At 36.5% G+C, this 25,446-nt stretch overlaps 1 protein-coding gene across 3 annotated transcripts in view; it reads right to left on the bottom strand.

The window, feature by feature from the left end:
• Nucleotides 1–25,446, bottom strand: part of CarT (Carcinine transporter) — a 370,341-nt gene that overhangs the window by 103,496 nt on the left and 241,399 nt on the right. The window contains exons 1-2 of one of the 3 annotated variants that reach the window (XM_081745097.1): nucleotides 21,295–21,395; nucleotides 20,695–20,814 (exon numbers count right to left, since the gene is read on the bottom strand). The exons of 1 other annotated variant lie outside the window; for it this stretch is intronic. In XM_081745097.1, the coding sequence (XP_081601223.1) occupies nucleotides 20,695–20,721 (27 nt within the window). In that variant the 5' untranslated portion in view covers nucleotides 20,722–20,814; nucleotides 21,295–21,395. Of the gene's footprint in view, nucleotides 1–17,707; nucleotides 18,265–20,694; nucleotides 20,815–21,294; nucleotides 21,396–25,446 lie in introns of those variants that run through there. One more of the 3 variants, XM_081745080.1, reaches the window with a different exon arrangement.

The following is a 25,446-nucleotide window of genomic DNA, read 5'->3' as shown; positions in this document are numbered from 1 at the left end:
TGGGAAGATCTCGCAGGTAAGCTGTTCCTGTGTGCAGAGTGCACCATATAAATTATTTGAACAAACAATCAGGAACTTACCGTTATTACATGAAAAGATAACTCAATGTGCTAAAGTAACTCAGAAGAGAAACCTTATCATATATGAGAAGGTAACTCAGTGTGCTCAAGTAACACAGGAGAGAAACCTAAAACGGGAGAGAAATCCATTTCACACGGGGGAAACGTGAACACGTAGGATTTTTTAAAAATTATTAGTGACTTCCCTAGTAGTAGAGATAACTCGTAATTCAGGGTGACCCATCCCGTTGTTACTACTTTTCCGTTCCTATGTCCTGAGAACATCTTCCCCAGGGCTTTATTAAAATCATGTAAAAATATTATAATTGTTTTAAAAAATACTTCAGGTAAAGTTACTTGAAAATGAAACGGCGAAAGTATTTTCATGAAATATTTTAGCTAACACATTTACAAGAAACAAACAAACAAAAAAAAAGTATAAGGATGTAAAAATAATTTTTGACCTATAAAATAGAGCCCATATATATAGCAGGATTGAAACCCATTTTATCCAACGTATACCTGAGCGGTTCCGTGCATGTAGCGCCCGTAGACTTAGCGCCCAGTGTTTCTGGCTCACAGAAGGAATTTTACATTGATTTTATCTCACAATCAGGGATGTCCAGTTCATTTTACCACTCTTTCCACAGGTCGTTAATTCCTATTATTTTCTTACATCCATGTTCCGTGTACTTAGCGTCCACTAAGTAAAACTGTAATGAAGAGGGAGAGAGAGAGAGCGAGAGAGAGACAGAGAGACCAGCCAATAGCACTGATTATGACACTTCAATGAATCATAACCTCCGGGGGAAAGGGTGAAACGCAGAAACGTAGTTATATATATATATATATATATATATATATATATATATATATATATATATATATATATATATATATATATATATATGTATGTATATGTATGCATGTATGTAACTGTACTCCGTGGTATGCAATGCTCTACAATATTTAAATGTACTATAAACTAAGGTTACATATTTAGCTTTTAATGTGAAAACTATGTAAAACAGACGTAATCTAGAATACCGCAATGAGGATAAAGCATACAAAAAACGGTGAACATATTCTCACGACTGAGAACCGGGACAAAATGTAAACTGGCGAAACACCGGGATAAGAGTCTTCATGGAGGTCACGGTGGTTCAGTGGTAAAAACACTCACATCTGGTTCATGTGATCCCTGGTTTTATCCCATCTTGCGTCAAATGGGCTTTGTGGTAGTCAGACATTGCGTGCATGGATAAACTCGGAGTTCTCTCGTTTTCTCTCACTTTCTTCATTCCACCATTTCATTAATACAATCACCGTCTTCTCTATCCTACTCAAGGTTTCATTTCATTTCAAGAGCTTTCAAACCGGGACTGTCCCGGTAAAAACCTGACATATGGTAACTCTGACTATAAAACAACATCGGTTTCGATACCAAAAAAGAAAAAGTCAAATTATCATATGGTATTACACAGTTTCAGAAAAAAAAAACATCTAACAAGCTAGCTGCATTAAGTCTGATACATATTTCACAACTTTATGCGTAATATAAATCTACGTATATAGTTAAGCAATTGATATCATACACTACAAGCACTGAAAAACAACGTAACGTTCTATAATAAAAAGAACGTTGCTTTACGAACCAATAAGTTAATCGCTCTACGAACCTTATTGTACACATTATACCCTAAAGTTACAGCCTTATGCAGTAATCAATTCCAATCAGATATTGAACGAGTATGGTGTTTCTTTGAGAATAATCCATCACTAAGTTGAACAAGCGCCTTTGAAGGCTAGTCGTCTTCCATTTTATCCTCTTCTTCGGTAATTCATCTCGCTGCTCTTGTTCGATGCAGTTGAAACCATGGCCTCATCCTTTTGTAATGTCCATCCACAAGGAAGGATGGACAGGTTCAACCTTTTGGAATTTCAAATTCGAAGCTTCCATCAATTTACTCGTTCGTGTCTCTTTCTGTAATTTTGCTATATGAACGGGTAGGTTGCGAGGAAACAAAAGAGGCTAGCAAAGAAATTGAATCGTAAGATCACCGTAAGATGAAAGTCGCATACTCCAGAGACTACCTGATGCGTAATGTTGATCAAAATAAATTAGGAATTCTTCAGTTTCTTCTGGTACGATTTGTTGTAAGTAATCCATCACTTCTGACCCTTGTCAGAGAGAAGGAAAACAAATCCGTCCACCATTCCATAGAAATCGGACTTTCTCATTCTCCCTGTAAAAATTCGCCAATCCCAAGTGCTGCAGTATGTACTTCGTGTTCGTGTGACTTGTCTGGAACGCTTTGGCTTACGACTTCCCTCACTAGCCACGTCTGGTTGAGAGTTTAATTTACATATTCCCATATATGTTTGTTTTATCTTTCCTCGCTGGTCTAGTGGCAAGAATGCAAGCCTTTGGCGTATGAGGTTCAAGATTCGATTCCTGGTGGGAGAGCATTGAATGACCAAAGTGGTTCGGATTCCACTAAAATCAGTAAATTCAAGTCTTCTTTAGCCTACCTGGCAAAACCATGGGACATAAAACTAAATACAAACCTATTTATTATTATCATTATTATTTATTTATTTATTTATTTTTGCAAAAGAAAGATTTTATTATGAAGTAAAACACTATTCAGAAGTATAATATTGAAATTTGCAAGAAGAAAACTTATTTCTGCGTAACAAAATTTAAAAATTAATTAGTCTCAGGTAATTGTTTTACAATTCTCCATGTCTTTTTAGGTACTTTTCACTACACTAATTAGCACTTTGATAAGTCGTGATGAAATGTAAACATAGTTTCGTTGCAATTCTCCATGTCCAGTAGGCATTTTTGACGTACTGTTATTAGCGCTTTTGATATTTCGAGATCAAAGGTTTGAAGGGGTCTGTGCCCCACCCAACCATTTTTCCCAGGAAAATACGAAACACATATTCCATCATTTAACGTTTATAATATCTGTGCACAATTTCATTCACTCCGGCTAACTTCTTCTTGTCTTTCGGACCTCAAATTTCTCCAAATTTTGGGTGGAGGCGTTTACCCCTTAAAACAGTTTTCCCCAGAAAAGAAAAAACACGTATTCGTTTCTTTCATGTGTAATATCTACCTGCCAAATTTTATCAAAATCGGAGTGTTACACTTCGAAAATGTAACATGTCAGTACATTCATGTAGCTTGCATTTGCGGCAGAAAGTTGTTGTTTTGTGCTCCCTCTTTGCTGGAGAGAATTTCTTAGACTGTTCCTCTTCAGTATGTAGGGAAGCTTCCATTCTCCGTGATTTTTTCTCAACGTTGGCGAACTGCTAACCAGACGAAATGAAGAATTTACGGCATTTCAAACTTTTTAAATGTCTGTTTCTCGTTTGAAATTACGCTTTGATGACACAATACCATAAGTGTTGAGTCCACTTACATCAGTTATGTAAAATACTGTCATAGGCCATTTTATTCATTGTTTTGTAATCTAACAGCGAGCCATATGATTGTTAGTGTGAACGTGTAATTTTGTTGTGTTGTAATGTATGATAACTTTGAGTTTTTCCTCTGCTCTAGAAGTGACCACTTCATGATAGCTGTGCATTGTGTTTTGCAATGGGTGATCTTACTGGGAATATATTGTCAAAAGAGACAGCGCACCCCAAAAATGAGAAATTGTTCGTCTACAGTCATATTATATGTAAGAATAAAATTATATTGCAGAGTGTGTGAAGAATCTGCAACTTCACAAATTAGGAACAGTTCATCATCAGGTATTCTAATAGCGCCGACGTTGTCATCAAAACATGAGGCAGCCCATGTAGGATCGCTTTTCTCCGGAGTTTTGCTTTTTGCATTAGCACGTGCTTTTGCATTAGCTATAAGTGCTACGCTTCAAACTTCTAACCAATCCTCTGGATAAGAAAACTACTCAACGTCTCATTTCAATATGGGTACCTGAACAAGAAACTTCAGTTGCATTTGTATATAAGTCTGCTAATATCTTATCGTCTGTCGGGAATCAATTTCTTCATTGTTTATTGATTTACCAAAAATATTCCTCCTCTACCATCAATAGTGACGTGTATTGTTAGTGATCTGTTTGTCTACCATGTGCAATGATCAAAACACACTAACAATAAACAAAACTTTACATACAATCAGTGGCAAAGCCAGGATTTCTATTCGGGGGGGGGGGGTCAGTGTCCTACTCCGGAAAACTTTTTTTGTTAATGTGGAGACTGAAAGCGCAAATTTAGATTTTATTGTAGCAACTTTTTAAAATTTTGGTTCTTGGGAGTTCATATCCCGGGAAACTCCCCCTGGATACGCAACTGCATACAATGGAAAAATTAATACAGTTTGATAGACAAAAGCAACTATTATGCTTCTGACAATGGACTTATATAAGTGAATAAATAAAGAAAAACTGCTACTAAAATAAGCAAAATTGCAAATAATAAAATCAATCAAACTAAATAATAACACAAAGTTGCAATATGTTATATCTGACTTCATTGGGACAGTTAGAAGATTATCAGAACGTTCACTCCGCTACGAGCCACAATCTCAATCTATTCTGAATCTGTCCTCATATTTCTTCATTAAGGCTCGAGTTTAATGGACCCACTCGGTACCCAATGCTATAAATTTTAAAAACTATCACTTAACTCACGGAAATGAAATAATAATAATAATAATAATAATACTTAAATAACATAATACTAGAACACAACCAGGGAAATGTCATAGAATCTCAATACTTACTAAGCCTTAGTAATTATTAAAGAAAGTATGCGTACGAGTGCAATGGACCCACCTGGTAGTCCTAGGCAGTGGCGACGGTTGGACGTTAAAAGTGGGGAGGCAAGACATGATCTGAATATAGTATTTGTATGTCAATGTTACTTTTCCTGGTTGCTTGTAACACTTTGTTAGACTAAAGACTGTATAACTATTAGGAGGCTGTTATATAGACTAAAGGCTGTATAACTGTATAACTATCTTTTTCAGTTAAAATACCGTATATATTGTTTCATATTTTCTTACGTAAATTGACAAGAGCAACACATGATACTAACTCTTTGTACTCTTATACAACGAAAGTGTAAGAAGAGATCTGATTCCTTGCTCATGAAATCAAAAAATCATAAAATCATGTATCTTAAAATTCTGTCTGGAAAATTGTGTGATCAGATTAGGGACCTATTTAATAACAAATTTGCAAACCAAATAAATAGAAAGGATAATATTAATCAAATAATCATAGTAATGGATAATAAGGCTTGTTCTGCAAAATTTATATTGAAACTGGAAATTAATGAACAACTTATATTTTTAATTCCACGCATGTTATTATATGTGTTATTACTCTTAGAAAGACAGTGAATACTACAAGCATATGCTACGACATTCAAAGAAATATTTTTGCAGCTTCCCGAAACATGTTCATTGCCATTAGATACAGTTTTCATTTTCTTGGAATACATCAAAACTTAACAATACTTAGTCACTCCACATTCCAGTTATACAAAATACTCCTAAAACCTAGAATTATGTTGAATTTACTAAATTTAATTGTATAACAAAACTGTATATGTACACCCCTAAACTCGTATATTACACTGCAAAATTATATATTCCTTACTGAGCTCCTTCGTGGCTAAGCGGTTAACGTACGCACCTTTGACGTGGGAGACCTGGGATCAATTCCCGGAGGGAGCTCACGTGGTTCGCACTCTACGTTAATCATTAAGTTCACGTCTCATATAGCTTCGCTGCTGAACAGGATGTTAAACTGAAAAAAAAATCAAATCAAAATATTCCTTACTATAAGAAAGAAGAAAAGAACTGTCAATTTTTGTGCAATTAAAGAATAACTTGTGAAGGACTTCTTTGCTTGCGAAATGATATCTCAATTAGATCCAGAGCGGCTTACTAACATATCGAGCCCTTGTAAGATGAAATGAAAGTACGCTCGAATTGTCTCGCTCCAACAGCTTAATTTTTGGGCCATTTTTAGTGGCATTTTTAAAACGCAATTTCTGTAGCTTTCTTAACTTCACGGAAAGATAACCAATACGTACTCATGGAACGGCAAATATTTTATGGCACCATTTGTATTCTATGAACCAATAATACGTACAAAACTTTATATTTCCAAATGAAACTATATACATTAATGGGTCATTTCAAAAAGTGGAGGAGCAACTGTCCCCCTTTGCCCCCCCCTAATCGCCGCCCGTGGTCCTAGGGTTAAAAGTGTATCCTTGTATGGATATTTAGATAGAGGAAATACTAGTTCTTGCCGAATTTCTTTAACTACTTACGATATGTTCCATTATTTTTAAACTAGGGTTTAAAATGTGATTGATTGCGTTTAGGGCGGCTTATAACACTTGACACATGTTCATTAGAACGTTTTATTTTCATTTGATATAAAGAATTACCCAGCAAATTTTGGCATTTGAATTTTTTGACACCCTGTATTTACGATAGGAAATGAAGTTATGCAATGTGCATAAATAATTGCTGTTTTCCATGCAGTAGTATTTGCATTAAGGTGCGTGTAATTATTATTATTTAAAATTATATAAATTTTAAAATAACGCTGGCACATGAATTCACATCCATATATGAAAATCTCATAGGTGATATGGTAATGCTCTTAAGTCGTAATTAAATTGTACATAATTACAGATGTACATGAAAAATCAGAGTGTTAGAGCTGACGGTGATGAACAGAAGAGAAAGAAATGAACACATTTCTTTCAACTTGCCTAAGGGGTTTTAAAAGTGACATGACAATTGTGCAGGAAGTATAGCAGGATCTTTCAAGTGAAAAATTTTTGTTCTTTAGTCGTCAAAAGAGAGGGGATGGGATAGATGATTTGAGTACGAAACTACATTTATACATATAAACTAGTTCTCTCTTTGGTCAACCCTAGCACACTGATAAGCATCAAATATTTTCTGGGCGCTAAGTACACGATATTATATGTGGGCGCTAAATCTACGGGCGCAAAGTGCACTCCACGACCTGAGCGTCAAGGGGGGAACTATAGCTCCCCCCTTGACGCTCAGGTATACATTGGATAAAATGGGTTTCAATCCTGATTTACACTGGATAAAACGGCAAAATATGGTTTAGCCACTCCCTTGATCGTATTGTGGATCCGCCCTTGTACCTCTGTTTATATATATATATATATATATATATATATATATATATATATATAATTACTAGTTGTCATGCTCCTCTCAAGTAAAGAAAATTTATTCATTTTCCACAAATCATTCAAAGCTGCTACCAAATTTATGCAATTATTCAGGGATTTCATTATACAGTGCGTTCAGAAAGTCGCTCCGCAATGGATATAGGTAGGGATGCATTCGAGTCGAGTCGAGTCGAGATTTAAGCCTGTCTCGACTCGTCTCGAGAAAATGTTGTCTCGACTCGTGTCTCGACTCGAAAATATGTTTCTGTCTCGACTCGTGTCTCGACTCGACAGTCTCTGTCTCGACTCGACAGTCTCTGTCTCGACAAAATGTACGAGTTAAAATATACGCACACATCAGCCAAACCATCATGACTACCTACCTAATTGTGAGTATGTCGACTTTTGGCATGGATAAAAACGGCGACACTTCTTGGCATACACGCAATGATCCTTGATAGGTCGCTGGAGAGAGCTGGTACCACATGTGCTCACTCAGGTCACCTAATTCCCGTAAATTCCGGGAAGGGGGGCGATGTGTTCTGACGTCACTTTTCAATCACATCCCACAAGGGACATCACTCAAATGTCCGGCTCCAATTTCAATGAAACTTTTTTTGCTGATAGAAGGCATGTATGCATCATTACTTGTGATGACAAATTTTTGCCATGGTGCATGTTTTCTATTTTTTTTTTTAATAACTTTTAAGAATTGTGATGTGGTTATTAGGGATTACTACAGAAGTCCCTTACTACCCTTTGTAAACGGAGCGTTAATGAAGAAAAGTGAAGAAAAACCATGTGGATACATATAAGTGCTGGGGGGAAGTCGTATGGTAGATATGACCTTGATGGCAGCCATCTTGAAATCCGCCATTTTGAATTAAGGTCAAGTTTTCAAAATGGGAATAGGGTAATATGATACATAATTTCGTTCTAGAATTTAATTAGAAAAATAATGGTGAGATTAGTTTTAAGATACACCCATTCAGGGGAAAGTTACAGGCATATTAATTGTTTTTACTTACTGTGTGCGTAAGTCCCTTCTTACTTTCGTCTCAAAACCTGTAAATCGATCGCAACGGCAGAGCCCGGTTTCGCACTAGTGTTTAGAAATCTTTAAACTCACTTGAGGCAATATTTGTGGATTATTGTATTGTATTTTGCCTTTAATTAAATTTGAACCCACTTCATGATCTTGTATAAAGTATCACTAAAAGAGAATTTCTGTTTTTATGGAGAACGTAAGTATGGCAATTATAAAAGGTGAGTAAGGTGCGTATGTATTTATAAGAAAGTTTATTTTACGAGTCTTTTGTGGTTCCGCCAACCTAGTCTTTAGTTGTTAAAAAAACTCATATCTCATAAATAAAAGAGCTATTATAAAATCTCTTACCACTATTCTTTAATACTTATAAAATTTTATTTATTGTAAAAGCACTGGCGAGATATTTCTTATCGCCCACTAAAATTATGGTGGAGCTCCTTCGTGGCTAACGGTTAGCATACTTGCCTTTGGCGTGGGAAACCTGGGCTTGATTCCCGGTGGGAGTTCATGTGGTTTGGATTCCACGTTAATCAGTAGGTCCACGTCTCACATAGCCTCGCTGCTGAACGGGACGTTAAACTCAGAATCAATTCAACTCAAAATTATGGTTTTGACTTTATTATGATGTCATTAGTTTAAACGCCCAACTGCCCAGTAATTATAAACATTGACTACATTATAAAATTGTAATTTGTGACGACTAAAATATCAGAAATTAAAGATTATTCTTTGGGTTTTGGAACATTCTGAAATACGTGAAAAACTGGTACTGCACCGATACAACACACCTTTTGGATTTATCATAACACGTCTTACATAGCTTTGGTTCGATTCTCAACACGGACTGCAACTACCCGTTAAATTGTGCATCCGAAAGGCACTCTTTGTTAAACCTCGCTTATCACCGCTCATCTTAATAATATATATAACTTCACCGCGAAGCAAATATTACATTTCTCTCTTTCATCCTAACACAAAACAAAACTAACCACAGCTGTGACACGAAGGAGCTATTTCGAAAAGAAACAAGCTATGCTTCATAGAGATGTGTACCAAATGATAGAAGTATAAAGTATTGTTTTCTTTACTGTTTATTGATATCAGTTGGTATTCTTAATCAGTTTACTCATTAGTTTAGAAAGAGTATATATGGAATTTGGACATATGTTGTACGTATTCTCCTGAGAAATTGATGAGACCAGAAAAGTTATAAGGACAGATGGAATAGGTTTAAGCGCATCTACGTGACTTTATCAAATATTTATTCTCCATAATGGTACCACGCGGAAAACTTGGTATAGGCCTACTTTTATCTTTGCCTCCCTCTGTTAGCTGATTCGTATCATATATATCGGATGGTTTTGATATTTCTTCTGATCATTAAAACAACAATGGTAACTGTGTGCGTGCAGAAATGCAAAAGCACAAGGTAACTTCCTATTTGTTTTGGAAACAACAAACCCATTTCACGTGTGCGAGAGAAATTGAGCACAGCGAGATCGGGTGTTTACTCACGGTCAGTTCGAAGCAGGAGTCCATGGTAAAAGATTTGGCTATCTCGAAAACACTCGCAAAACCTTACAAATACAAAAGACTGCGCTTCAAAGAAAGTTTAGACACAGATGTTTCAATTTTCTTCTAGTATCTTTCTTCAGCAAAAGAGTCGGTTCATTGTATTCGAAAAAGGGAAGGGAGAAAGGGTGAATTTATATTTTATGTGGGGGGTAACGTTGTAAGTAGTATAAACAATACATACCGCTTCCGACTCTGTACTGAAGCACTTCCTTTAGCGGTATATCACTAGATCTATTCTGACCCTCATCCCACCTCAAGTTGTAAAGTAAAAAGGGACAGAAGTATTCAACATGACTGCGCACTTGAGTTTCAGTTCACAATAGGAAAACCAGTGAGCAAGTAAACAGTCTTTTGTAGGATCGTGTTTTACTTCTTGAATTTATTTTTGAACATTTCTGTAAATTCAACAACAAAACGCAGTAGAAATACGGACTAGTTTTTACTCCAACCATTACTTTCGCTCCAACCCAGGGATGCCACATTTATGATTTCGTACTAGATTTAGTGATTTTACTATTGAACTAGTGATCTAGTACGTACTTTGGGTAAATAGGCACATTCTAGTGATTTTTTTGCATTTTTTTCTGATGCAGACAAATGAGAAGGAAATGGTTCTTAAAATAAAAGGAAGAAGTATATTGCAGTTAAAACAAATGTAGAAACCTTAAATTATTTTTTCTTTTCCCTCTGACTGAATGAAACCCCAGCTGTGTAACGACCTTAGGTAAACAATGGCTATCTTTGGTCCGCTACCTCCTTTTGTTAGCCGACATGAGATGGGTTACTTTTTTTTCTGGAAGAAAGTGAAGAAATAATTATCCAGTACATTTACGTTTTGTCAGGTACACAGGCGCAGTCTGTACTTGTTTCCTAACGAATTTTAGCAACATAACATAAATGAAACATATGTACCAGAAAATAGAGGCAGTACAAACGGAAATTTTCATCTGTGACACATTTGATGAGAAATATAGTTAGATGTCACGTGCAAGCACGCTAAACATGTCCTATCCTGTAATTCTATTCGTATGTTTATGTAGGTGAGACTGAGAAATCAAGAAACAATAATAACTGGTTTTCTTCCAGGGGAAAAATTTAAATGTGAAGGGGTGTTACACTGGGACTTTAATTGCGTCCTTTGTACAAGATTAACAAGTAATAGCAATTTTTTAATGTATTTTAGTTCTTGGGGAGAGGAAGATGGAAGCGAACCCTTGTAAGGACATCTGCAAGGAAACATGAATACTATCCGCCACTGTTTGTTACATTACACAAAATAGTTTATATATATATATATATATATATATATATATATATATATATATATATATATATATATATATATATATATATATATATATATATAGAGAGAGAGAGAGAGAGAGAGAGTTTTAGTCAGGGTTTTCATTCTGCAGGAGAGGGGGGGATAGTAATACCTGACGAACATTTTCTATTCTCAGAGTGTTGCAATGATAGCATTTCCTCCATTATAACTTGGCCAAGCTAGTTACATTATATGTAAGATTAAGTTAGCCTAAAAAGCTTAAATTTCTATGCCTGTTTTACTCTGTACCATATTATATCTATGGTTATATGAGGGATGGATCTACAGTTTAAAGTGAGATACCGGTAACAACTTCATGAGCTTCCACCGTAAATCGAACCAGAGTCTCCCGCGATCAAGGCGTATGTGTTAACTATACAGCCACGAGGAAATTCACATAAGTACACACACATATATATTGTTGAGTTGATTTTGACTTTACCTTCTCTTTCAGCAGCGAGGATATATGAAATGTAGACCTACTGATTAACGTGGAATCCGAACTACATGAGCTCGCGCCGGGAATTGAGCCCGGGTCTTCCACGGCAAAGACGCGTACACTAGCCGCGGAGTTCACACATACACACAGAATCAGAGTCCTCACAAACCAAGGGTGAGAGCTGTGCCACTGAGTCACAGCGGCCACGGGGCTAGGTCGAGTCCACTTTACGTTCATAATTTCTTAGTACATAAATGTTACGATTATAAAATAGATTTTCCTTAATGAGCTGCATAAAAACAAAAGCTTTCGAAATGCATTAAACAATTAGCTCGATTTGAGTGTGAACTTAAAGTTATATCAGAGTGTAAATACGGATACGCACCAAAGCTCGAAAACTTAATACACTATTTCTCCTATATAGTCAGCATGTATCAAGCAATCGTTCAGCTTTCATTTGAGAGGATGGAAATCGAAGGCCCCTGAACAACTATGTTACTAATGTGCGGAATGTATTTATCTTACAGTGAACTGCTTTGATGCCAAGTGGCCTAACTCCAAAATTGAAATTTTCCAGGAGTGAAAGTTGAAGTTCAATATCTCATGAACAATCCATATTTCTTTTATCTTGGGATCCAAAACCATAACCACTGTATGTAGTTCATTGTTTTATAACTTAGTGTTTACAAAAATCCTTTTAAAAAATACCTATTCATAGAAGTGAATGATACTTATCTGTACTAGTTCTTGGCATCCAAGCAGTCCATTTATTGTAATACTAGCTTAATATACCCATTCTTCGCATGGGGGCTGTATTTGGAAGTCAACACCTGTGGAAGTATCACCATTCGTTTCGGTGACCGCGAAAACTATGGATTTGACACTAGTATCAATCAATATGGGCTATTTATACATGTCTCGGTATTCCTCACCCGCTGACACCCGGCCCGCATACAGTAGTAGCTGAATTTGCAAGTCATCGCTGATGGAAGTGTCACCATTGATCTCAGCGACCGTGAAAACTATGGATTTGACACTAATGTCGATCAATTTGGATTACTTTTACTACATGTCTCGCTAAACGCCCCCCTGAGACCCCCTGGTTCCAATTTTGACAAAAAACGCTTCGCCTTAGACTGGGATTTGGACCAAGGTATCCGTGACCAAAATTCGGTCAACTTGTCTGGTCCCCAGGTCGGTCCTAGTAAACGTCCCCCCCGAGACCCCCCTGGTTCGAAATTAAAAAAAAACGCTTCGTCTTGATCTGGGGCCTGAACTAAGGTACCCGTGACCAAATTTTGGGAACTCTCGGTCCACTCGTCTGGTCCCCAGGTCGCACACAGACAGACAGACAAACAGACAAACAAACTCTTTATTTTATTTATATTAGATAAGATATACTATGTAAAATAGTCTCGTATCATAATATGTGATTTACAACAAATGTTACATTATATATTATCCGTAGCTCGTGATATGCTGCAACATATTAAAGCCTCAGAATAGTTGGGCAAGCGAATAATCCAGAAGTTACGTAACCCTATTGCCTTCATGGGAACGAAAACACAATAATTATAACTATGCTAAATTACTATAGACTACCAACTGCTCATTCAGAGAATTTATGAAGTTCACTTTATCGCAATAGTTTTATACAAACTAGATTTAGACTACGGATAATAGTTTTATACAAACTAGATAATCAATTATTATTATTATTATCATTATATTTGCAGTACAACCAAATACAACGACATTAACTATTAGTTCTAATTAACTGAATTGAGCTGAAAATTAAATCTTGATCTTTAAAGATTAACTATTAATTTTATGCGTTCTGTACCTTTCTGAAGGAATAAAAGCTGGAATTGGTTTCAAGGCTGTTTCTGACTGAATACTTTCTTCAAAATAATGTTAAAAATTATAGAAAGATTTTCGAGACATTCGAGTCGAGTCGAGACTTTTAAGAGCCGTCTCGACTCGACTCATGTCTCGACTCGAAAATTCGAGTCGAGAAATACGTTTGTCTCGACTCGTCTCGAATTTTACAAAGTGTGTCTCGACTCGAATTCGAGTCGAGTCGAGTCGAGATTCGAGACATGTCTCGACTCGAGCGCATCCCTAGATATAGGTACTTGTTATTGTGAGAAAAGCATTGAAACATTCACTTTCTCTTTTTGTATTTGTACATTTTGTACGTTATATTATGCAAATATCTGACAAACGAAGCTAGACTTTAACATTCAACTCAGTAGAGACGGACTGGTCAATAAAGACACTTCGCGTTACATTGCAATCAGTTGTTTTGATTTTAAAAAATCGGTCAGAGTTCTGTTGAAAATGAAATCTGAGTTTTACGTCCCACTGTTATATCGGTTAGGCTAAAGGAGACGGTGATGATGAGTAATGAATGAAATGGTGGAATGAAGGAAGTGGGAGGAAGCGGAGAACCTCGAGAAAACCCACGCACACGGTATTTGTCCACCACAAAGTTCACTTGGCGGGGGCCGGGATCGAACCCGGGACCCCAAGCACCAGAGGTGAACGCTCTACTACTGAGCCACCGCGGCCCCAGAGTTCTGTTGGATATCATGTATTACAACGTTAACAATGGAGTAAGAAGTTTTTTTTTAAATGCATTTCGTACAAGTGACCAGTATACATATGTGAAACACTATTCATTGAAAAGAGGTTCAATAGTATTAGTTAAATAGTATCAGGATCCACTTAAAACTATTAAAATACTGAGGGACGCTTACACATAGATATAAAGTAAATACAAGTTATCCATCGTCAATCTTTACTTCGATAGTTCGCAAAAAATGTGCAGAAGGATTGACCTATGACTTCAAGCGAAGATAAGGCATTTTTCAACATTTACTGTAATGGAGTTTTACTATGCATCTCTTTGACATAATCCACTCCGGAATTACTTTCTGAACTCGTACAGAGCAAATGACAAGACACGTAGGGATATCTACAGTACTAACGTCAAGGAGTGCAGGTACTGGCATATTACCATGACGTACAGTATATACCAAGTAGTTTCCATGTATTGTTGAGATTGCATACAAATAAATTTTCTGAAAACTCAACTTAAAATATTATTTTAAATGTTAAACGCCAGTACTACATCTAATCTTTTGTCACAGAAAGAGAAATGCGGAAATTGTCGCATTGCAAGTCTGTATAGACGAGCCACTCAAAATCATCTTATGTTAAAAATGCTTTATCATAAGAGAGAGAGAGAAAGCTGTTTCTCTTTCTAGTGCTTGTGTTTAGTAAATCCTATTAAAAATAAATATTTACTAAATATTAAGATTTCCATTTATTTATCTTGAACAATCCTGTAAGTGAAGCAAAATTACAGGAAATAAGTTTATATATATTGTTCCTGAGTTAGACCTCCTCATTAGATTTTTTTTTTTTTTTTTTTGAAATGTACAAACAATATTACGTGTTCCAAACATATCCACGCGTACTAAGTTTTAAAAATCTTTAAAAAAATAATATATTATTTTATCCATTTTCTAGTTGTTTGTAAATATTAAATAAGCTGTGGAAACGCTGCCTAAAATTTAAAACATCAACACACTCCCAAGTTAACAGTTTATAGTTGTCTCACTCACTCTTCTCAATATTAGAATGCACTAAACTAATGACTGCGCACACTTCGATATAGTAAAATACATATTTTAATTTATTTATTATAACAAACTATCAGATCGCTATTGCTTGTTCTTGGTACGGGGAGAATACGTTTCATTTAGAACATGGCAATGAGGGCTGAATTTGGATTAAACGGCATTGGAAATGTCACTGTTCGTCTCAGCGACCCCGAAATCTATGTATTCGACACTGATATCGGTCATTTTCGATCATTATATATATATATATATATATATATATATATATATATATATATATATATATATATATATATATATATATATATATATACCCCTCTTCCTGTTCCAAGTTGCGGGGATGAATTTGGATTTATTCGGCATCGGATGTGTCACTGTTCATCGCAGAGCTGGATTTGACATTTATATCTTTCATTTTCGATCATTTTTAAATATGTCCCCCGTCCCCTTCTCCTAAGTTTCAGCGATAAAGTGAAACGATCCCAGGCCTAAACCTCGTATGTTGAAAATTTGATCGAGATCGGTTTAAGAGTTAAGAAGTGACAAACATAGTCACTTTCAATTTTATATATTGAAAAAAAAAATAAATTAACAATTTGGACGACGAGGTTCTGTTGACGTTACGATGTCATTCGATATTACTCACTGTTCAATTTCGACTTATAAGTAAAAGTATTTTGTTTATATTAAGCAAGTCTCGAAAAAAAATGTATTAACAAACGAATGATATCGGAATGAAGACGAAAAGAAGGTCTTAACTTGTTTTGGAATCAAAATGTGTTTTGAAGTCTGAAGGCATTCTTTTGGACACAGCCTTTGATCTGTTTCTCTACGGTGTGCGACTTATTCACCTGTATACAATGTGAAATTACTGTATTTTAATACAGTCAAAGTCACGCACTTAGCTCTCGTCATTGGTCTTTTGGCTAGCGCGTCCATGGGATCCAAGGTTCGATTCCCAGTGGGCCGTTAAACTGAGGATTTTCAGTTCATTTTCATTTCAAAATCGGGAAAAAAAAATTGTAATCCTAAAAATTTTTGTTATAGCCTACTATAACCAGCTATTAATTTGAAGCTGATACTGGACTATATTCTCATTGAAGCTTTTCATGATATAACACCAGCATGCATAGGCGGAGTTATGGGGGGCATGGGGCATTGCCCCTCCAACTTTTTGAGAAAAAATAAAAATTCCACCTAGAGAAAATAAAAATGCAACAGTTGTTTTGAGGGTTTGCCCCCCAGCAGACAATTCCTAACTCCCCTTATGCCAACATGGCAGCATTTCTCCACTGGTTTACTATGGTGGCTAGCGCATGTGCCTTTGGTGCAAGTGGTTCCAGGTTCGATTCTCAGTGGGAGGTTGTTCATTTAACATTCACCCACTTTTATTAAAATCATTCGTAACGTTTAACTAAAAAAAAAAAAAATTATGAAAATACACTGCATTCTTAAGAGATATAGCCCAACATTTAAACTTAATTTTTGGTTTCCCTATAGTATTGTCCAATTATAAAATATTGCAGTTTAAGTCCTACGATTATGTTCTTTATAGTCTATGGAAGACGACGATTAAGGCAACTGAATGATAATAAAAGAATTGATGGAATGAGAATGTGGGAGAAAACGGGAGTAGCCTGAGAAAACTCACAGACACGATGTTGTCCACCACAAACTTACTTGGCCGGGGATCGAACGGACTATTTATCCTCTAGACGTAGAATCGCACGGCTTTCCTGTCATGCTAAAAGTTATTGTTTAAACCGGGCAGACTCTGGATGTATTTAGCACAACTCAACCATATGATTGAGGTAGTTAGAAAAGTAATTAAAAGGGATATTAGTTGTTCTTTTCCATATATCTTCGGAGCTCCCTCGTGACATTGGCTAGCTTACACATCTTTCATTCGGAACACCTGAGTTCGATTCCCGGCAGCTCATATGGTTCATATCCCACTTTAGCTACATGTCCACGCCTCATATAGTTTCGCTGCTGAAATGGATACTACAACCAATCCTAACCAGAAAATCCCCTATATTTTCGATACTGACGAACATTGAAAAAAAAATGAATAACCAGATAGATTCTAAATCACATCAAAATTTCACAATTACGATTAAAGAGGAAATTTTAAATGCTTCTTCCATTGGTTGATTGGTTGAATTGGACTTTAAGCACCGACGCTATATGAGACTTGGATCTAGAGCTTAAGGTAGCATCCGAAGCACGTGAGCTCGAACGGAGAATCAAATCCAGGTCTTCCGCGCCGAAGACACATATGTTAACAACAAAGCCACGAAGGAACTCAATACCTATCGATTTGACTCTGCATACAAAGAAACACACTTGTAAATACAATAAGGTTAAATTGAACCCAGTTAAATCCAATCGAACTTGTCCTACCTTACGTGTTCCGCAAGCTTCATCAAATGATTGTTGTTGCTCCGTCCCATTTACTAATAAACTGTATTGTTCTTCCGGGGCATCATTAGCAACTGGTACTTCTTCATTGTCACTTTGAATAGCATAATCACTGTCACTCGAAGGTGACACAGGCCTAGTTTCCGTCACTTTCACAACACATGGCTTTGGTTGTCTATTCTTATTACACAACGGTTCGCGAGAAGCCATGCTCACAAACGCTGGTCAACTAACAACACTACTATACTGATCAGTTCGGAAAGCGTCGATTAATGCACATTAAGGGCACCGTCGCCGAGAAGGGAAGAGAGAGAGGGGAAGCAAGAAACGGCTCTCAAAAATTGCCTCACTCACTTTCTAAGATAGGTCACGTGTGAAAGTGGGATTTATAGCGGTAAATAATGGTATTCACACCTCATTAGTTACATTTACTAAACTGTAAAAGTAACCAAAAGCATGTTTATACTGAAAATGAAATAAGCAAGGACGATATGTCGTGTTTTAATTATATAGCCAGGAATTGAAAAAAAAAAGAAAGAAAGAAAGAAAATATCCAATTGGAAACTTGGAAGAAATGGACAATACGCCCGTTTTCCTTGTTTGATATTTATTTCCTTTTCTCTCATTCTCTTTTTCTTTTTCTAAACATACACTCGCATACGTATGCAAGTGGGAAGATGAAGTGAGCCACGGTGGGACCGGGGAATTTTTCTCAATTTGACCTTCAGGCATAAGTTCTTTGAATACTGGTTCTCATTTAACCTTAAGATGATGAAGCTCCCAAATGTTGTTATGTAGTGACGTATTTTTAATCCATATAAACTTTCGCGGAGTTTACGTCATTTATAATGGTTATCTTGATTTTCTTCGGAGACTTCTCATTAACAAGAACTTCCTTTTTTCTCTCTCTCTGTCTCTCTTCTTTTTACTAAAAATGTTTACCGTTTGGAGAGAGGAATTAACGAATGTTTTCAGACGTGAAGGATCACGTTGCTGTCTGCTGTTACGAGTTTTTTTTTTTTTTTTTTTTTTTTTTTTTGCAATGAGGAAAAATTTCTGAATCGAATCTCGCGCTTGGAGTCAAGAGCGAATTAATTGTTTTTCTTTATAGTGTAGTGGCAACATGCGAACTACAGAATTGCCAGCAAAATAGCACTTTCCGCTGTAGGCTCATGATAATAACGTCGGGGGGAAAAAGTGAACGTATTTTGACCAGACGTCTATAGGCATTGTCTACATGGTAGGAAACTATAAACTTTTATTATGGCAATATGACATGTATAGTCCCACAAGAATGACTTATTCGCTGGGTCAACTTGAACTGTAGTTAAAGACGCAGTAACAAACCGTCGGATAACGAAATGACGAAATCAGTGCCTAGATATAATTCATTCTCGATCAACTGCTATAAATAGATACTGTATTAAGAGAGTTTAATATTAGTGTAGGGTTCCCAACCTTTTCTGATTGACGATAATAGTATAAGTCAGTGGTATATCTATATCTTTATCTATATCTATCTATCTATCTACATATATATATATATATATATATATATATATATATATATATATATATATATAGAGAGAGAGAGAGAGAGAGAGAGAGAGCGATGCAAAAATCACTCCTGTTCTAAAAAGATAAAAGACTGAGTGCTTGAGCCACCATTAGTGGAATTCTTCGTACGCCACCAGCAGCGTACCCAGGAATTTGTTTCGGGAGGGGTCCAAACTAAATATGAGGGCATTTTATATTAAAATTCCTAAAATTGCCCATAAAATTAGGCTAAATTTAGACAAAAGTCGAAATTTCGGGAGGTCCGGACCCCCAGGACCCACCCCCTGCGTACGTCCCTGTACGCCACTGGTGTAAACCTGTAAGTTTTTATAAATAAGTTACTGTACATAATAGTGAACATTTGTTGCTGCCGCTAATGGTGTTAACTGATACAGGCTGTCTCAAAGCGATTTTAATTAATTATTAAATCCTTCATGATTTTTTTATACTCGTAAAATTCCGCGACATACTTATGAAACTGTGCGACACATTCACTGTGTCGGTATATAAGATCCTGAAATACATCCAATCATTGCTGTTGAACTATCACGAAGTTGACATAGAACAAGAATTCAGTAGTCGGAATCCGTGTTGTTCACAGCACAAAACACAATAAAATAAAATATTACGACCCGTGTTCAATATCCGGTGGGAACTCATGTGATTCGGATCCCACACTAAGCTCGCCTCGTCTCGCTTCGCCTTCGGTTCGCGCCTCATATGGCCTCGTTGTTGAAAAGAATGCTAAGTTCCCAATCAACCAACGAACAACAAATATTATGCTTTCTAATAGAAGAGTGCATAGCTCATACTTAACAGCAGAAGCAGTAAAGTAGTAGCAGTAGCTTTAATAGAAAAATGACAACCCAGAAATGACCCTCATTCACATATGCTGTTGAAAATGTTCCAGAAGGCTGAGAGAGTTTTGTGTAAAAACATCACAGGTGAAGGTATACATTCTTCCTCCTGCTCCTCCCATTAGGAAGCAACTGTGTCATTTGTGAGCCCAAATTAACCCGCAACATTCCTAATCTTTAGCTGACAATTCTAAAAAATTTGATGATTTTGAGTTGAGTTCAGTGGCGGACCTAGCCCCCTAGTTTTTTGAAAGACAAAAATATTTTAAGCTATTATTATTGAAAGTTTAAAGTAAATTCATGATATATCTATTATAGTGTGGATACTGGGTGCCACCCCCAAGTTTTTACCTTCTAGATCCGTCTTTGGTTGAGTTAGTTTTATATTATTAGATCTGCAAATGTTAATGTAGTAGAGCTTATAAGGTTACCGATGATTTATTAAAATAATTAAGTTATGTCTATCCTATTAACTTAATTGTAAAATACTGAATATATGTGGTAACAATTTGTAAAATATTTGTGAGTGAACGGTACAGTAAGATAGAGACTTACCTCTCTACTGATAGGCCTAGTTGGCATGTTGGACTCGAACAGGATAGACTCCAATAACTGACGGAATGTATGATTGAATTGATTGAAGTCACTTGCTCTTACTTTTACAGGATTGAATTTCTAGATAGACACAAGAAAACCCACCTCCGTCTGAGGAAGAAATTTAAGACAAATGCAAAATAATTAACTATTTCTGGTCTCTTGAAACTATCAAAGAAGCAGAAAAGACTGTGTAATCTCAGACTCAATACAAAAGTTCTTTCGACGACAAATAAAGAACAGAGCTCCTTAGTAGCTAAGCGGTTAGCGTACGCGCCTTTGGCGTGGGAGACCCGGGTTTGATTCCCGGCTGAAGCTCATCTGGTTTGGATTCCATGTTAAGCTGTAAGACCACGTCTCATATAGCCTCGCTGCTGCAATTTACACTAAACTAAAAATTAAATCAAATAAAGAACACATGACTGTGATATAAACAATGCTGGCACTCGTGGTTTGTACACGTTCAGCGTACCAAAGAGTTGTTTGTGTAATAATGTCAAATTGGTTGTGTAGCATTTAAAATGTATTGCAATAAGTATGTCAGTAAATATTGTATATAACCTCATATGACCTGATGGTCGATATATCGACCACTTGAATTTCCCGGTTGAAAGAACTGGGGTATATAATAGTGATATGAGTGCATTTTCTGCTGTGACATACTTCCGATCACATTTTGGTGAAGAGTGATTCGTTATTGTGTCTGTTTGAAATTGGTTCATGACGCATGTGCAGGAGTTGACGACGATAATAGTAAAGCGCTCTATGTGAGTTGAGGGTGTAACCGCGCTAAATGGGTGTTTTTTGTGTTGTCTGTGCACTAGATACTTTGCAAAACTTCCAAGAAAGAGCTGTTTTCATAAAAACAGCCTGAAAACATTGGTTTATTTGTTTTCCAGTTTTGTATAATCATTTGGATAAGTATCGTGATTATCATTGATTGCTGTACTACGTGTGGCTGCTCCAATACTATGCTCATTCAGTAATTGTACGATATCATTGAAGTAACTACAGAGATAGTTATGGGACCGCTTTATCCAGGTACCTGTAGTAAAATAATCACTTCGTAGCTAGTTAAATAAAATTATAACTTAGAAAAGATGAAATGTTCTACTCGGTCTAATAACACATCACAGAGATGATAATATACAAACTACATGCCAACAAAATTCTAACTCAGGAAACCAAAAAGAAAAGAAAGAAAGCAAAAAGAAAATATACGAGATTTAGCCAAACAATCTTTAAGGTGACCACTTATTTCGGTCTTCCCTACACATTTGGACAAATGACAATTGCCATATCGACTGACATTTAAAATTAGCCTTTCATTTACTTTTTTTTTTTTTTTTTTTTTTTTTTTTTGAAAATTGTGACTTCCATCAATTGTGTTTTCAAGGAAGAAAACAACTATGTTAAAGAGCATGGAGAATATTTCATTAAAATCCCCCTCAAGGTAGGGAAACCGTGTTAGACTTGGAGTTGGGGGACGCAGGTGGTGTCGTTGAAAAAGTCTAGGTCCGCTGAGCGCAGCAATTAGGTCAGAAGTCGGGCCCGGTCCTCCCAAAGGTTTGGGTTCAGATTCCTTCTATTTTCCTCTTAAACATCCAGTTGTTGGACACGGTAGGTGGCGTTGGAAAGGTTCGAGTCCTCTGAGTACAGCGGCATTGTTAAAAATTAGACCTTGGTCTTCAGACCACAAAAATGGGTTCCCGAAGTTTTGAGCTAAGATCTCTTCTATTCGTCTATTAAACATGGAGTTAATGGACGGTGGGGAGGGGGCGTTGAAAAGGTCCGGATTTTATGAGCATAGCGGTGATGTCAACAATTGGACCTGAGCCCCGAGAGTCCCGAAATTTCGGGCTCGGGTCCCTTCCATTCGCTTATTAAACATTAAATTGTTGAACGCGGGGGTGTTGTGGTAAATGTCCGGATCCCTTGAGCACAGCGGTGATGTCAGAAATTAGATCCGGGCCATAAAACCCCAGAAATGGGGTTCCAAAATTTTGGGCTCTAGTTCTTTCTATTACCCTATTGAACATGAAGTTGTTGGACGAAGGATGCGGCGTTTGAAAGGTCTGTGTTCCCTGAGCACAGCGGTGTTGTCAGAAATAGGGCTCGGCCTCGAGGACCAAGAAATAAGGTCCCGAAGCTTTAGGTTAGAAGCAGCTGTTGTAATGCGGGTGGAAACGATTACAGACTACTTCCCTTCATTCAGGATGGAGAGAATACTCAGAGAGGTATGACTCCAAACATTTAGGATCGTTCGCAGACGAAGGAGAAAAATATAGCAAGAAAAGTCAGTAATGAAATTCACACATGATGGGTAAATTGAAAATCAACGACGGATTATTTCAGTTAAGTGAAGGTAAAAATGCATATAACTATAACCATATCCACAATAGCGTATAACAGAAAAAAAATCTCATAAAATTTCACAGTTGAATAGAACTGTTACTACTTAAATTAGGATACGTTGCGTTCCGAAAAGATACTCTTTCAGATTAGACTTCTGATATTACTCTAATATCACTAACTCATACAACAGTTTCATACGCCTTCATACGTATCACTATTAACATTTAGAATTAACAGTATTTCCAATCATAGTTATTTATTCCATACTCTTTACATATAATTCCTTGCATCAACTTACGACTGTAACTCTATCGTTCTTTTTAATACTTGAGAAACTCAATTCTTCCACTAAACATTCAACTTACTATATCACCTTATTTCACAAATTAGTAACCATTAAACAACAAACATTCTTCACTTAAAATCAATAATTATTCATTTGTCTTTTTAACAAATAAATTCAGTGGCACTCTAAACAAGGCCTTTCTTGCCACTATACAAGTTTGATCCTTTTATTGTTCATTTCTTTCACCTACAACATTCTCCCCGCTTTTTTTCTTTTCTTCTTCTTCTTCATCTCTTTTGGTTTTTGTTCATCACTTGCTATCAGACTATCCGCTTGTAACTTAAATCTGTCAATCATCCTTGCATCATCTCCGTTTTCTTCTTTGTCTTTTTCAGTTTCCTTTTCGTCTCCGTCTTCCTCCATCGACTCGGTTCGTTCCCTGTTCAATCCTCTTCTTACCCTTCTGTTATACTTGTCATCCCATTTATCTTCTGTGGTCCTGTTTTTCTTAGTTTCTTCTTGTTTATTGGAGTTCATTTCTTCTAGTACATCTACCTCCTCTAACTTCATAAAACACTCATCTTTTCCTTCTGATTTCCTTGTCCTCATATCACAGGTCCTCTTAGCACGTACATCGTCTTTTTCAATATCGTTTTCATCTTTTTCTACAGTTGTTATATGGTTTGCGTATATATGCTTGTATTGGTTATGATTAAAATTCGTATCACTGTTCCATCGACTTTCACTTCGGTCTTCATCTTTTCGTAGCTGTACTTCATCCGTGTTGTACTCATAGTGTCGTGAATGTTCGTTCATTTTATGTTGCTTACTATGTTCTTGTCTCGATGTATCCTCATATATTTCCTCTGATCCTCTGCTTACTATCTGAATTTCTCTACTTTCATCGATACTTAATCTCGATTCTGTCTTGACCTCATAGTAAGAATTCAGCATGAAATCATCCATTGAAGTAAGATTTTGTTCTTTTTCTTCTTCATCATTGGCTACCAAACCATCTAACGCTTGTTGGAAATCTTCCATAATAAAAGTTTGCTTATCTTCCTTCTGCAGAAATTGTTCCTCTGGCATCTGATTAAGTCTTCCTTTGTTAACGTCCCTCTCTCTTTTAGGACAACATCTGGCGAAATGGTGATATTCATTACAATTCCTACATTGTACATCTCTCGCTGGACAATGGTACGTTACATGTTGTCTTCCACAAGCTACACACCCATAGTTCTGCTTTATGGACTTTCTGGCAAAATTGGTGTTATATTGAACCGTACGATTTGTTGTTGGACGCTGTGGTTCTAATCTTGAATTCGGAAGCTGATTGGTTGTTCTTTTTAGTTGTCCTAACCTCGTATCAGCACTATAAAATACTGTAACTTCTTTTTCTAACAATTCTATTTGGTTGGCAATCTCTATAGCCGTGTTCATGGTTAATTCTTTGGTAGACAACATCTTCTTCCGAGCGACCTCGCTCGCTATTCCGGAAACTATCTGGTCTCTCAGGGCATCTTCTCTGAATTGTCCAAAGTTACACCGATTGGCCTGCTTTTTTAATTGGAGTATATAATCTTGACACAGTTGACCAGGTTGTTGTTTCATATTATGGAACTTATATCTTTCCACTATAAAATTTGATGTTTGCTGGAAATGTGTCACTAGAAGCTCTTTAACAGTATCGTAGTTCAATTCTGGAACTCTTTTTGGTGCTGCCAACTCTTTCAGTATCTTATACACCGAGCTTCCTATCAATGATAACAAAATGCATACTTTTTTCTGTGATGGTACATCATTAGCCAAACAATATTGTTCATATCGTTCAATATATGTTTCCACATCAGGTTCGTCTACATCTAGCGGTTCAAAATATGATACTGACTTGTGTTCTGCCATCCTGTCTTTTGTGGATTCTTTTATACGCTCGTCGCCAATTGTTACTACTTAAATTAGGATACGTTGCGTTCCGAAAAGATACTCTTTCAGATTAGACTTCTGAAATTACTCTAATATCACTAACTCATACAACAGTTTCATACGCCTTCATACGTATCACTATTAACATT

Source organism: Thermobia domestica, chromosome 2 (assembly GCF_964235325.1).
Source record: "Thermobia domestica chromosome 2, izTheDome1.hap1.1, whole genome shotgun sequence".
Taxonomy (NCBI): domain Eukaryota; kingdom Metazoa; phylum Arthropoda; class Insecta; order Zygentoma; family Lepismatidae; genus Thermobia; species Thermobia domestica.
Note: the sequence above shows the minus strand (reverse complement) of the source record. Positions and strands in the feature narration are given on the sequence as shown.